Raw genomic sequence first — 15,927 nt, forward strand, 5'->3', positions numbered from 1 at the left:
AGTCAGTCCAAACAAGAATAGCAGAAGGACAAAACAGGTAAGTCAAGCCCAATATGTACATCCACAGATTCATACACAAATAAATGGTTGTAGTTTTAAGCCACTAAGTTTTGGAGTAATTTTAGTTAGGAATTATAAATAATGGATTTAATAGCTTAGGAAGAATATATTTTGAGTTGTAAAGCCATAATCTTAGTAATATTACCATCATTTATTTTTTAAAAAGTCAGTACCAAAACTTACTTGGTAACTCTAAAAATTAGACCTTTAACACACAATGAAATTTATGGAAATGAAATAATGAGTAAGAGGGGCGCCTGGGTGGCTCAGCCAGTTAAGTGTCCAACTTCAGCTCAGGTCATGATCTCATGGTTCGTGGGTTCAAGCCTCGCGTCGGACTCTGTGCTGACAGCTCAGAGCCTGGAGCCTGCTTCAGATTCTGTGTCTCCCTCTCTCACTGACCCTCTGCTGCTCACGCTGTCTCTCTCTCTCTCTCTCATAAATAAATAAAACATTTTAAAAAAAATTTTTTTACCAAAAAAAAAATTTTTTTTAAAGAAATAAGGAATAAGAATTAACTAATAATTAAGAACACTCTCCAAGGTACAGAATTAAATGAACGGTCCACGGTCTGATTTCATTTTTGTCAAAAAGGGTGGGAGAACAATATATAAAAACATGTGGATGAAAACACATGCACAAACACGTATACCTACATACACATACACACACTATTTCTGAAAAGATTTGCAAGAAACCGGTAAAAACAGTTTTTTACAAAGGATAAGGGCAGGAGAAAAACTACACACCATTTATAGCCTTAGAACTTCCTAAATTTTGAACTATATAAATATATTGACAAATTAAAAAATTTTTAGTTTACATTTTTAAAAGCTTTATGTCTTAAAGATATATACTGAAATATTTCCAGATGGAATACATTTTCAGATTCATTTCAAAATGGAGGCAGAGGAAGAGGGCAGGGATAAGCTGTTTAAATGCAACCACTCAGATGACACCACGAGTTGATCATTACTGAGGCTGAGTGATGAGTACAAGTGGATTCAAAATACTACGGTCGTCTTTTGTCTGAAATTCTTCAAAATAAAAAGTTATCTAAAAACATTAATGTAAAGCTTTACTAACACTGCTTAGAAAGCCATCTCTCCATCATGATAAAAGAAGATAATGGCATGAGTACAAAATATTCAGGAATATTTACAAAGCTTTGACAGGTTTTTGTTTTCTTTATTCATCTGACAATTAAATTTCCAATAAAGATTTCAGAGCTACTATTAATATTTATTGAGAGCCAGACAGTGTGTTCTAAAGACATTATCTCACTCGATCTTCAAGTTAAGTAGTACTGTCCTCACTTTACAAGGAGAAAACTAAGAATCTTAGTAATTCACCCAAGGTTAGTTAGTAAATGACAGGATTCAAATGTAAGTCTAAGACTCTGAATCCCATGCTCTTTAGGGAAGAATTAAAAAGATAAAAAATTATAGATAATCTACAAACAGAATAATCAGGTCCTGGTAGATGAAACAGTAGGAAGTACATCCATATTTTAATGAGAAAATAGTGTGTGGATTTTTAAAAATCTTAATTCCTGAGTTTAGTAACGGATTTTAAGGGAAAAAGTTGTATTTAAATTTTTTTTAATCTTCACTAAATTGAAAACGACTATTAGCTCCAAAAGTGTTGCACAAATTCTCAACTATTAGGCTCAAACATTTCCTCACTATCTGTTATTAACTAAACAAATACTACAAATGTTTCTCGTTCACCAAAGTTCTGGAATTTTAATTAATTTTCTAGAAGAGATTTGAGGGGGGATGGGGGGAGGCAGATCCTGTCTGCCCCAGGCCATTTTTACTCCTACTTTTCTACAAATATTTTTACTTCCTGTCCTACATTTTAAAAAAAAATTAAGATTACTTTTGAAGCCTAGAATATTCATTACTTGTCCCTTAAAAGAATGCTTTAAAATTGCACAGAAAGTATAAACATCACTAGCATAAGAAAGCATTTCTTAAAAATCATGTATTTTGATTTTCTTTATTATGTATGTATGTATCTCATGAAGAAGGGGAGCTTAACTATACAAATTGTACTTTAGGCTAAAGCCAAGGGCTAAAGAAACTGAAAAGCAACATGTTTTTAAAAGCAGTGTATAAGATATCCTTAACAATGGTTCCAGCTTCTGTTTCTGCTTCCTAGCTCTCTGCAAACAGCCCAAAATTATTGTGATTTCCCTGTACAGTGTCTGACTATGAATTCCTCCATGGCAGGATCATTCAATTCCAGACAGCAACACAATACTGGCATATGGTAGGAACTCAATCACTGTTTGTGGAATTAACAGAATAAAAATATCACGAGAATGCCACAATGCTCCCAAATAGCTATTTCCTGGCTTTCAGAGGAATAGAGAGACTTTGGTTTCAGTTTTTTAATATAATAAATCGAGGAGTTCACTGGCCATTTACATTCTAGCAGTATCAGATCCTCATTAAAAACAAACAGAAAAGTCTGTTTCCCAAGCCATGTTAGAAATGATTCAGAGGAAAAATCAAATTTTAACTAGAAAATTTATTTAAATTTTTTAATATATAAATAAGGTACTCTATACTACTTTAAGATATGTGTAGGTAAATTTAGAAGCTTCTGTAGTTTGGAAAGCTTTGGAAAACTGGCAACTGAGATTGAGAGTCACATGAAGCTGCGCTGAATTAAATGTCACATTTCTGTCTGTCCGTGGTTACCAGGCCTGGGTACTGCTATAGTAGTTGCAAACTAAAATGTTATATATAACAGGTCTTCATTTATTTAAACATTTATTAAGTGCCTATAATATGCCAAACACAGTAGGAGGTGTTGTGGATAAAAAAAATGAAAACATGCCCCTTGGCCTCAAAGAATTTTCAGTCTAATGGCAAAAGAATCTTGCAAAACAAACCAGAAGCAAGTTATTCACACATCTGCATCAATTAGTATCTGTTCTGAGTGAATCCAACCTTTTACTGATTTCCTGAATTCCTTACCAAACCAATAGAGGTCCACATGAATAAAATATCCCCTGAAATTATCTGTAAAATGGATTGCTTTGGCCAAATTAGTGGGGGCTGGGGGAGAATGATTACTCTTTGGCCAACTACCTACATTCCAATTTCTAACCTGGATTCAATGTGTAATGAAAGGCAAATGTCCATCATGGAAATGTTGACAGACTTATACTACAGTAGATGCAACTACAACACTGCATTATTGAAAATTAATGAAGGCCCTGAATTTTTATTTATAAAGTGGATATTATAAGTTTTAGATTATTTTCTGCAAGCCAATAGTCAGAATTTAATAAAATGATGTGTACAGATTGCACAGATTTTCACTCTTATCCACTGCTTGCAGCCTATGTGAATTTAAACCAAAAAACATTTAATATATACTAACTATAAATTATTTCCTTGGAGATCTCTCAGGCATGAAGAAAAAGCCTCTTAAAATAAATTTAAAATATTATATGCTTGATGGTGTATAACCAAAGGTTTAATCTCACCACTAAAGGGGCAGTTACCATGATTTTGCAATAACCCTGCAGACAATAATCAAGACAGCTCCTGTTGTTCTCTCAGTAAAATCTTCGTAAACACAGCATGGATATACTGTAATTTGATACCTGTAAGATCAACAGCTATATCTCATGACAACCCATAATATAAGATTTTATTCACCATTAAATTGAGCATTTTCCTCAGAAGACTTAGGAAAGTGTATTATTTACCAAGCATTGTCCTATTAACTAAAAGATTAGCACATTAAAATAGATATGCTTGCTTTCTGTCTACTCTAAAAAAGTGCAGCCCATAACAAAAGCTCTGCGATGTAGGCAACTAATTAGATTTTTCAAACTTCAGGGAAATGTGGATATTTCCATCATTATTTTAAAACAACTGATTCCAATCATTATTCTACTACAAATATAAAAATATTCCCCAAATAAAGCTCTCTGTGATAAGACATGTTCAAAAATGTCTCAGTCTCTACCTCATAATGATATTAATATTATTCTAATTTGAAAAAAAAGAAAAGAAAGGAAAAAAAAAGCAATTAGAATAAACACAAATGGTGACACAATTTCAGGAAATCAGGGAACACGTAATTCAGTAAACGGTGAAGGACAATATAAATTAGTATCAAGAGCATTCAAAATGGAGATTACTAGAAGAATTCAATTACGGGTTGCAAAAAAATAATACACACTTTATTTAAATACAAACAGATGACCCCGTCAGTATTTCAGAAATAATATAAAACCATCTTTCACTCACCAATGCTGGATTTTCTCTTGGCAGTTAGTGACCACCTGTCATGAAAACAGATAACTACTCATGAAAAAACAGAGCTATACACAAAGCTACAAAATCAGTGTATCAGAAAACTAGAACAGTGGCTTTACAGATTTAATAGCATCTCAGTATACATTTTTATTTGTCAAATGCACAGAGATGTGACTGTTAGTTTTTAAGCAGCACACTTTATCATAACCCCTAATGCAGGCTGATAACTGCAGAACAAATTACAGCCTTCCGATTCATACTTTGCTACAAAACCCGCTTCATAACTATTAGGTGACATATGATATAAGATAACTAGTATTTTGTACAATCTACAGACCTGCTTTCAACGTTACATATTTTGTAGAATACGCAAATGTTATAAATAACAAAAAACCAATGTAACATCCACGTTTCATCACTAAAAAAAAAAAAATGTCAGTAGTAAAAATATTTTATTTTGTCACTATATCTCCAAATGTTTTCACCTGTAATTTTTATTCTGACGCATTAAAAATGAGTTCAAGGATATTTTTTCTACGAACATTTTCGAGAAGAAATACTTGGGATAAAGAGATGCTCTGAACAGCACATTTGTTCCCTCAGTGAAATATGATAAAATTTTAAGAACTTAATAGCCAGTTTAAACTATGTTTATAACGTTAAAGCAATAAAATTAAATACGAGAGTTATTTGCTTTTCTTAAAGACATTTCAGCAGGTTCTCAAAATACTTGCGGGGGGAGGTAAAGGAGGTGGAGAACAATGCTAACCAATGAGGGAAAAAAAAAACACTTGAATGGCAAAATAACCCTTTTCAAAGATTACTGTTTTTAAATTGCCCATTAATAAAAATTTTAAACAATAATCTCAAATACTGTAGCACCATTTTAGAGACAGAGAAACTAAGGGATACAAGTCAAAATGCTCAATACAAGGCTATGTGAAAAAGACAGCAGTTATTATCTGTTTGAAACACACTGCTTTAGTTCACTATTTTAAACACCAATATTGTCTCTGGTCTCTCTTGCTCAATGTTTCCACGCAAAAATCACAAGACTGGGAGGGGGGGAGGGTATGGGGGGGTACTGTCACTAAATTCCTATTAAAACATTTAATTCTTGAAATAAATGTCCTCCTTTGGTACATTTTAAATACTAAGGCAGCAATCCTGTACCAAAATACATGCTGTAATCAGATACCCAACCATACTACACATTAACTCAGCATAAAAAGTCCATTTTAGAATGAAGATCTCTCAGTAAGTATCAATCACATAGCAACACTTAATAACAGTGGTAATATATAATAGAGTACTGACTTTACATCTGGAAGAACCAGGCTAAACCTAAATCAATCCATTTCACTGTTTCTGATTTGGCAGTAATTTTAAAATAGACAAACAGAATTAAATGTAAATTGAAAAAGAAAAAAATCTTCATGAAATCCTTTTCATAAAGTTCCTCTTTAACAACCCCATTAAAAGATGAGACCCAAAAAACAGTCAGGATGCTTTCCAATCCCAATGCATGTGTTTCCAAGCATGAAGTGAGCCAAAAGCACAAAAAGAAAAGCCCTGCAAACCATAAGAGCAGAATGTTCATTAACCTCTACATGATAATCCTTTCGTAGCTGCATATTAACTAGTTACATATTCATAATCATTTACATTATTTAAAGGACCTTCGATGAAATTTTCTAAGCAATATCCATTAGTGACAGTGTTAAAGGTTATAGAAGATAGTCTACTTAATGTTTCCAGGAAGCCTTTTTAATTAGTAAATATGTAAATTTGGCACATATGCTTTTTATGTTTAAAAAACATGTCCCAGGCAGAATGGCATGTGGCTTGCCATCACCTCTCGACGGTCTAGTCTCCACCTTGATTTAGCTATCTTTTCCCCACCCCACAATCATCTCACCTCCTCTTTCCTAAAACAGTCTACCCAAGAAGATATTCAAGGATGAAACAACAAAAATCTACTTCATAATTTATAAGAGAAATTTTCACTGCCAAAATAATCTTAAAGTCTTTATTAGTTACACACAGAGTTTAGAACAACAGAGACTTCAGTTAGGCACTAATCAAAGGCATAAGCTCTTTATTTTGAGAAATATAGGAAAAGATGAGGGAGGCAGGTATGAAAATACATAGATAGCCTTCTGATAGGAGGACTATAGTTACCTTTGTTTACATGATTTATAGCCCACTTACTTCCTAAAACCATTTAAACCCAAGCCATTGTATTGATATTTTGAGAGATCTTTGTAGTTTTCTTCTCTTTTACAGCACATTATTCAAAAGAAAATATCAGTAAATTCCAACAACTTTAGCTGCCAAGGAAAATTTTAGAATTAAGAAAAATCTGATGATTCAAAGTCTGCTTTGATGATTCAAACTATCTAATTTCTCTGTTAAATTAAATAAATCCAAATAATCTTACTTCTTCTGAAAATGGACTCAGATTAATTTAAGTATTAAATAAAAAATATGGACCTAGTTCTATAACAAACTCTTGGAAAACAAAGCAAAACAACAAAAACCATTTCATTTCTCAGTTGTCCTTCACAAAATCTTTTTTAAATAAGATGGCTATCAAGCAACAATAGTTTTTTAAATTAAATCTCCCAAAACGTGTAACTACTATTCCTGAAGGAAAAAAAACTTATTGAATCGTTTTTATAAAAAGAATTGGTTAATAGGCTTAAACTATTAAAATAACTGACCTAGTAAACACTTTAATGTTATATAGTCGCACTTAAAGCCAGAAACATATAAAGAAAATATGTGCTTATGTGGTAGCCCAGCACTAAGTCCACTGTAAAGACTAGTCCATAGGAGGAATACGAGGGGATTTACCACTTTTTAAGATATATTCCATCATTAAGAGTCTTTATCAACAACCCAGTACTTAAAAAGTCACACAGTATACTTTATAATTCAAAACTGTCCTTACCCTAAGAGCATTAACAGTGGTATAGGCCAAGACTTCATATGATGAAAATGGAGCTACAACAGTTCAATAAGGTAGGTTTTAAGTTCTTAAAGAGAAGAAACCTGTGTTCAAAATTGAAGTATGTTACCCAATATTATACAACTGCTCAGGAACTGGTAAGAGATAAAATCACTTTTAGAAACAGGTCTATCTTACCAGGCCTATCTAATCTCAAAGCCCATACTCACTGGACTGGACCACTTCTAACCATCATGCATCTTATTGGGTAACAGAAAAAAAACAGCTGGTTTTTTTTGAGAGAGACAGCGAGCTCGCCCGCATGTACATGCAGAGGGAGGGGCAAGGGAAGAAGGGAGGGAGGAAGGGAGGGAGGGAGGGAGGGGGAGGGAGGGAGAGAGACAGAGAGAGATAGAGAGAGAGAATCTTAAGCAGGCTCCATACCAAGTACAGAGCCCAGTGTGGGGCTCAGTCTCACGACTGTGAGATCATGACCCGAACTAAAATCAAGAGTCAGATGTTTAAGAGAATGAGCCACCCAGGCAGCCCTATGGTCTTTCTTAAAGCACTGGCTGCTACTGCTACTACTTCATCCACAAACCCACATTCACACACAAGAAAGACCTTGTCAATATCAGTAAAAGCAAATAAGCTTAAATTCACCAACTGGCTAATAAAAACCCTTATTTCTTCCAATGCCTCATATAGCACCTGATCCTTTCAGGTCAAGTGACTATAAACAACCAATTTCCCAAGCCCCATTTACCTGTAAGTGTTGGGGGGTAAGGGGGGTACACTAGCCCCATAACTACTATCACATCTCATCATATTTTTAAGGCATTTATAACTAATTGAGTTAGATGCCCAGGATGACAATGGTAGACAGCCAATCCAACAACCTCTTTTTCTTTATATCAGCGTCCTGCTAACACACATGCATGTTCTGTTACAGATGACTAAAATAATATTTGATAAATTTTATTTTTTTCCTTAAAGTTTATTGTCAAGTTGCTTTACATATAACACCCAGTGCTTATCCCAATTTATATGATAAATTTTAAAGTCAATAAAGTATATGGAATATAGGAATAACAATGCCTTTACCATTTTTCCTCATAAGTCACTTTCTTAAAACTATTTTTAAAAGGAGGGAATGAATTATTTAACGTGTATTAAGATCTCCATTACTTATTTCCATTTGTGCTATTTATTTTGTTAACAGACCACAAGGGGGCATCAACCTATGAGTTTTCTCGGTTAAATACAGCACCACATTAAAACTAGACTGGAACAGAAAGCCTAAAAGGGTAGCCTGCCTAAGTCTCAGGTGATACTTCTATCAAAAATGCTCCACTTCACTTCTAAAACCTTTCTAACTGTATTTCTATTTCAAATTCCCTGTATATGGGTTCATACACAGAAAAACAATCTGATGCTATTAATCAAAGCTAATTTATATAGTTTGCTTCTCTTGCTAGACTGTCTTCAGAGAGACCGTACAACTGTGTGATTTAAAGTTGCTAAATCAAAAAGGAAAAAGTATCAATGGTGGCTAAAACCAATGGATACTACACATGCACTATTATCTGACAGTTACTTTAAAAAGTTGAAAATAATTTCTTAAGGACATAGTGTCAGTTAATTATATAAATGTATAAATGCCATTAGCAAAAAATACAAGAAGTATACTTCAACAAAATTAGTAAAATATTACAGGTCTTATTAATAAATCTCTTTGCAAAGAAGGAGGGAATTGACTACAAATTCCTAAAGAAAAACTGCAATAAACTGAGTGTTTCTACATAAAAATTTTAAATAAATTTACTCTCTAAGGAAGCTGAAAATCGGGGCACCTGAGTGGCTCAGTCATTGAGCATCTGACTTCGGCCGAGGTCATGATCTCGAGGTTCATGACTCCAAGCTCCACACTGGGCTCTGTGCTGACAGCTCAGAGCCTAGAGCCTACTTCAGATTCTGTGTCTCCCTCACTCTCTGTCCCTTCCCCACTCGTACCCTGTCTTTCTATCTCAAAAATAAAACATTAAAAAGTTTTAAATAAATAAATATGCTCAAATTCAAAAATACCAAAACTGCTACCAAAAGTTTATCTCCAATTATATAGAGCCATTTATTAAAACACTTAAACGTCCTTATTAAAAAATGTAGTTAGGATGGAATCAAAATGACCATCTTAATCCTCACTTTTACATTTAGCCCAGTTTTCTCCTACACAGATTTCTGATGCATTTCTCATATTCAAACCCAGTCTCTATTTCCATAAGTATCAGACATGCTTTGGTATTGTATATTCCATTCCCCTCATGGTTCTACCTACAAATTAGGTTCTTTATTTTTCAGTTATTACTCATAATTCTAAGTATGAAGATACAATTTTGTCACACTGGAAATATTAAAAACTAGTAACATATACATCCAGCATTATTTCTAAAATTGAAGACCCTGATGTTTGGAGAATTGTTTTTAGGATTGGGAATTGGGAATTCAGGAAACTCTTAACTGTGCTGGCTGGAAGCCCAGTAAGTTATGGGCCATGTCTACTTACCAATGTATTCACCTACCATACAGTAAGTATGCCACAAGTCCTTTTAAGGAAGTACGGGTCTACAATCACTTAGCCAAAAACCTCAGGAGCAGATAGGTTTCTCAATTTAGAACTTTTCATACCTTAACAAGGTAATACAATACACACATCATACATTATGAAATACCTCCTTCCGCCAGTGAAACACCATGCTGTATCAAATATAATAACACTGGCAATATAACGTGAATATTCAAAGTAGGTGGAATAAGTGCCTCACTCCAATCAGTTCCAATCAGTTTGTCAACAAATGAACATGCCACAAACTTAGGAAAAACTGTTTTCAGTGCTTTTTAAGACTTCTGAATTGCAGACTGGAGATTGTAACCTGTATTTCTGAATGTGAAATAATGCTTGAATTGCAGCTTCCATGTCCACTCTTTTACTAGAGATACCAATTGTTCTCTCTTCTTTCCCAAACCTTACTCCCAGAAACCCTGCATTCCTCCTACCTACAATAGGCAGAGGATCTCATTTCTCCATCTGTAGCCACAGTGAATAGAGAGGGTAGATACCTAATGCTAACTGGGCCAAATTTAACTCTGGACATAAAGAAAGACTGAGGTGATTACACATTCTAGACCTGAAAGATGACTACAGTGGGACTTGCACAAACTACCAAACCATCTAAACAAGCGAGTAAGGACACAAATGTGTAAGAAAACAAAACACACCCACACCACCACCAACAACAACAAAAAATCCTGCCCATGGGTTCCTCCTGGCTTCTTATAGTAAATTTCTTTCATAACATTCTTCCAAACATTTCTACGGTTTACAATTGACTAAGAAACCTGACACATAGATTAGAATGATGTATGCCTGTGAAGATCTCAAAGAAAACAATTCATTAAAGAGTGAATACAAATAGCAGAATGATGGATAAAAATTTCCTCACTAGTGACCAAAAAATGTCAAATTAAGGCAATCTATGAAATGCCATTTTGCACCAATTAAGAGTAAATTCTGGAGTGCCTGGGTGGCTCAGTCAGTTAAGCATCAGACTCTACATCAAGCTCTGTGCTGACAGTGCAGAGCCTGCCTGAGATCCTCTCTCTCCCTCTCTGCTCCTCCCCTATTTGTTCTCTCTCTTTCTCAATAAATAAATAAACTTAAAATAAAAGGGTAAATTTTTATTTTAAAGAAATACTATGCACTACCAATGAGACTACAGTAAAGTTAATACTAAAAAACTACAAGTAGCTATGTAACTTCAAAACTCAGTCCATACCTCTTCCACCAAACAGGGACAGAAAAGCGTCTAACAAACCAATAATACCTCTAGAAAATGGAAAAGCCAGATAAAACAAAAAATCTTTTCCTTACTGGCATCTTTAGAGTGGCCAAAGCAATGAGAACAAGAGAGACTAAGGTTTACATAGCAGATAACTATAAGGGAGTGGGTATTCTGAAGCTGTTTTTTTCTTGGGCAATTCTAGGCACAGGGAAGAGCTAGAATTATGTTTGCCCCTGAACAGATAGCCATGAGTGGGAGACAGAAGCGGAGCCTGGGCAAGCTAAGAAAGCCACAGAAACAAAACCAGAGACATGAGTGCTCTTAAACATGTAGTCTGCTTCCTTCTCGTGACATTTGTCAAACTCTGAAGCTCAAAAATCTAACCCAAAACTGAAAAAGTAAAAAGCTCAGGATATTGATGAAACAAATTTAGAATTCAGAAGCCTCAAAGAAAGAAGTCTTGGTGAAAGTCCTGAAGGAATCAAGATTAGTTGATACTTTAAATAAAGCAAAACCTGGCAAGTACATCATTCAGCACTTGCCACTTGCCATTAAGGTGTCTAGCTCCTCCTCTCTCTACCTGGAAGAAAAAAAGGTGAAACTTTCCAGAGTTCACTCTCATCTTCAGGAGTACCTGCAATTTTTAAAGACATAATCACAGCTTTTAACTAAAAATAACTAGGACACCAAAAAAACAAGATCATATAACCAAATATCCAAAAGAAAGAAAAAGAAAAAACAGAATCAAACATGTAATCTACATATTGAAGCTAACAAACTAAAACATAAAGAAAACAATAATTAATATGTTCAAGAAAAAAATATATGGAAAGATGACAAGCTTCACTAAAGAACTGAAATCTACACACAAAAAAATCAACTGGATATTCTATAACTGATATATCTAAAATGACTTGAATAAATGGTGCTAACAAGAAATTTAACACAGCAGAAATCAGGATTTTTGAGTTGATAACAGGTCAACAGAATATATCCAAATTAAAGCCAAGAGATTTGAAAATGAAAAATGAAAAATTCAGAAAAGACCAATAAGAAAATGTGAAATATTGTATACCTGAAAATCCAGAAAAAAAAGGAAGAGCAAATGTGGCAGAAGCAGTATCTGAACTTACCATGACAGGATTTTCTATAATAAAGAAGAAGGTATCAGCCAGCAGATTCAAGACACGCTAAGAAACTCAAGCAAGAGAAATGAAAGAAAAATACATAAAGGAACAACATACTTACACGAATGAAACCCTCTCTACCAAAAAAGAAAATTTTAGAAGCAGCAAGACGGAGCAAATAGATATGCAGTCTTCAAAGTAGTAACAAGAAGAGTTAGAGCAAATTTCAGCAAAAAATGACTGAAATCAGAAAATAAAATTTTAAAGTACTGAAAAAATAACTGAAAATCCACAACTATGAAGGGCAAATAGATCTTTCTTTCAACATGAAGTAAAGTTAAAAACATTTTCACACAGAAAACAATTCTTCATTAGCCAATTTTCACTAAAGAAATATTACAGGTAATTAGATGATGTGACAGAGGTGTCAGCTAATGCTAAGGTGATAATCACTTTGCAATATAAAAGTGTATCAAATCAACAGTTGTATACCTTTAACTTGTACAATAGTATATTTTGATTACATCTCAGTAAAGCCAGGGGAAAAATACTACAGTGACTTTTCAGAAGAACATAAATGCAGAAAGAATTAAAGAGCAATTGCATAGGCAAATTTAAAAAGTAAAGGTATATCAATATTAATGACATTGAACAATTTTAAATAAAGTACTGTAGTGTTTAAAACACATGGAATCACTGTGCATGAAAGCAATAATACAAGAGGTGGGATGAATAAATGAATTAATATTGTGACCTCCAGAAAAAATTACCCTAGTAAAAAAGAACACAAGTATACAGTATATTTAATATCAAAATATATACAGTACTAATATACGATAATAAAAAAAAGGCTGTAGCAGGAACAAGCTCATAGATGAGAAAAAAAAGCAACAATACAGTATATTTGATTAAACCAAAGAAAGGCCCCCCCTAAAAAAAAAGCCAGAGAAAAGAACAATGAGAAATACCACTTCACATCCATTAGAATGGCTCAAAAGGAAGGAAGTAGGAAAGGAAAAGAGAAAAGCAAAAGAAAGAAAAAGAAATAAAAGAAAGAGAAGGAAAAGGAAGAAAATAAGTGTTGACAAGGATGTAGAAAACTAAACTCCTGTGCACTGTTGGCGAGAATGTCATATGGTGCAGCCACTGTGGAAAACGGAAAGATGGTTTCTCAAAAATTAAACACAGGATTACCGTATGATCCAGCAATTCCACTTCTGAGTATCTACCCAAAAGGGCTGAAAACAAGGTCTCAAACATGTTTGTACACTCAGTCCACAGCAGCATTATTCACAAAAGACAAAAGGTGAAAGCAACACATGTCAATGAATGAATGAATAATAAAATGTGGTATATACATACAGTGGAATGTTACTCAGCCTTTAAAAGGAAAGAAATCCAGAACTGGTAAACCCTGAAGACATTATGCTGAATAAAATAAGCCAGTCACAAGAGGACAAATACCGTAAGATTCTACTTACTCTAACCTAGAGTAGTCAAATTCATAGAAACAGAACATAAAACAGTATTTGCCGGCAGATGGAGGAAGGGGCAATAGTGGGTTATTTTTTAATGCATAATTTGTCTTACGACATTAAAAAAAGTTCTAGAAATGGACAGTGATGATAGCTTGTACAACAATCTGAAGGTACTTAATATCACTGAAATGTATACTTAAAATTGATTTAAATGATTGTTATGCGTATTTTACTACAAATTTAAAAAAATTAAAAGTTTAAAGGAAACAGAATGAAACTAAAATATTTCAATAACATCATTACATAGAAATTAACTAAATATCCTAGATAAAAGGAAAGGGTATCAAGACTGAAGTTTTTTTTTTATAATTTTTTTAATGTTTTTTATTTATTTCTGAGAGAGAGAGACAGCGTGAGCAGGGGAGGGTCAGAGACAGAGAGGGAGATACAGAATCTGATGCAGGCTCCAGGCTCTGAGCTGTCAGCACAGAGCCCAATGCGGGGCTTGAACCCACAAACCATGAGATCATGACCTGAGCCGAAGTCGGATGCTCAACCCACTAAGCCACCCAGATGCGCCCAGACTTAAGTTTTAAAACCACAACTAATGCTATTTATAAGAGGCTGAACACCAGTAGATTGAAGTTAAAAGGCAGATATGAAAAGAAACAAAACCAAAATAAGCTGATGTAACCATACTAATATTCTACAAGAGACTTGAAGGCAAAAAGCATCACTAGAGATTTTTATTAGAGTCCTCTAAATTTGTATGCACCAAACAAAAGAACTTCAAACTGTATAAAGCAAAGGTTTAAAGTATATGTGTGTGTGTATATATATGCACATATATATACTTATATATGTATGTGCATATATATACACATATATATACTTATATATGTATGTGCATATATATACACATATATATACATATATAAGTATATATATGTGCATATATATAAACAAGTCCACAACCCTAGTTAGAAAAGATTCTAACACACAACTCTTCACAATTGACAGAATGAGCAAACAAAAAAAAAGGATATAATAAAATACAATAAAATACCTGAACAGCACATTCAACTTGAGCTAACAAACATATGAAACTCAAAAACTGCAGAATTCATAGTCTTTCCCAGTAAATTATGGAACACTGACTTAAACAGATCATATAACAGGCCACAGGGGAAATCTTAAATTTCAGTTTTGCAAGCTTTGTTCTTTGACCAGTATAGAAGTAAATACGACATCAACAACAAAAAAGTAAAAGAAATTAAAGAACAGATTTCCAAATAACTCATGGGCCAATGAACAAATCACAACAGAATCAGAAAATATTTTAAATGGCTGATAATGAAAATAATATGTAAACTATATGGGGTACCTAAGGTAATGATTAGAAAAAGTTTTTAAACTCAAAATGTAAACATTACAAAGAGCAAAAATCAAAGACTTTTTCATCTCTAGCACTTTTCATGTTAAGAAGCTAGAAGGGCACCTGGGTAGCACAATCAGTTAAGCCTCCAACTTCAGCTCAGGTCATGATCTTGTAGTTTATGGGTTTGAGCCCCGCGTTGGGCTCTGTGCTGACAGTTTGGAGCCTGGAGCCTGCTTCAGAGTCTATGTCTCCCTCTCTCTCTGCTCCTCCCCTGATCATGTTCTGTGTCTCTCTCTCAAAAATAAACATTTAAAGAAAAAATTTTTCTCAAGTTAGAAAAAAAATTAGAGCCAAAAGGAAATTTTTAAAAGGAAGAATAAGATAAAAGCAGAAATCAATGCAGAGACCCAACTTACAGAAGAAAAATTTAAAGTTAAAAATTGTTCCTTTAAAAAAACATAATTGATAAACCCATAGAAAGAAAGACAAATCAAGGGGAAACACACACACACACACACGAAATAACAAGAATTAAAAAGAGGATATTATTGGGGCTCCTGGGTGGCTCAGTGGATTCAGCATCTGACTCTTCATATCCGCTCAGGTCATGATCTCGTAGTCATGGCATCAAGCCCTACACAGGGCTCCGTGCTGAGCATGGAGCCTGCTTAGGATTCTCTCCCTCCCTCTCTCTCTCTGGCCCCCCAATTCAAAAATAAACTTTAAAAAAAGATTACTACCAAATATGTAGCTATTAAAAAGGGAATATTATGAATTACTCAAGGCCAATAAATTTGAAAACTCAGGTAAAA

At 34.0% G+C, this 15,927-nt stretch overlaps 1 protein-coding gene across 3 annotated transcripts in view; it reads right to left on the reverse strand.

The window, feature by feature from the left end:
- The window catches only part of URI1 (URI1 prefoldin like chaperone), a 90,273-nt gene that overhangs the window by 39,695 nt on the left and 34,651 nt on the right, over positions 1–15,927 (reverse strand). For all 3 annotated transcript variants that reach the window (XM_039231945.1, XM_039231946.1, XM_039231944.1), the window contains one exon: positions 4,335–4,369. In XM_039231945.1, the coding sequence (XP_039087876.1) occupies positions 4,335–4,369 (35 nt within the window). The remainder of the gene's footprint in view (positions 1–4,334; positions 4,370–15,927) is intronic.

This window comes from Hyaena hyaena, unplaced genomic scaffold (genome assembly GCF_003009895.1).
Source record: "Hyaena hyaena isolate Hyena2069 unplaced genomic scaffold, ASM300989v1 scaffold_61, whole genome shotgun sequence".
NCBI lineage: Eukaryota > Metazoa > Chordata > Mammalia > Carnivora > Hyaenidae > Hyaena > Hyaena hyaena.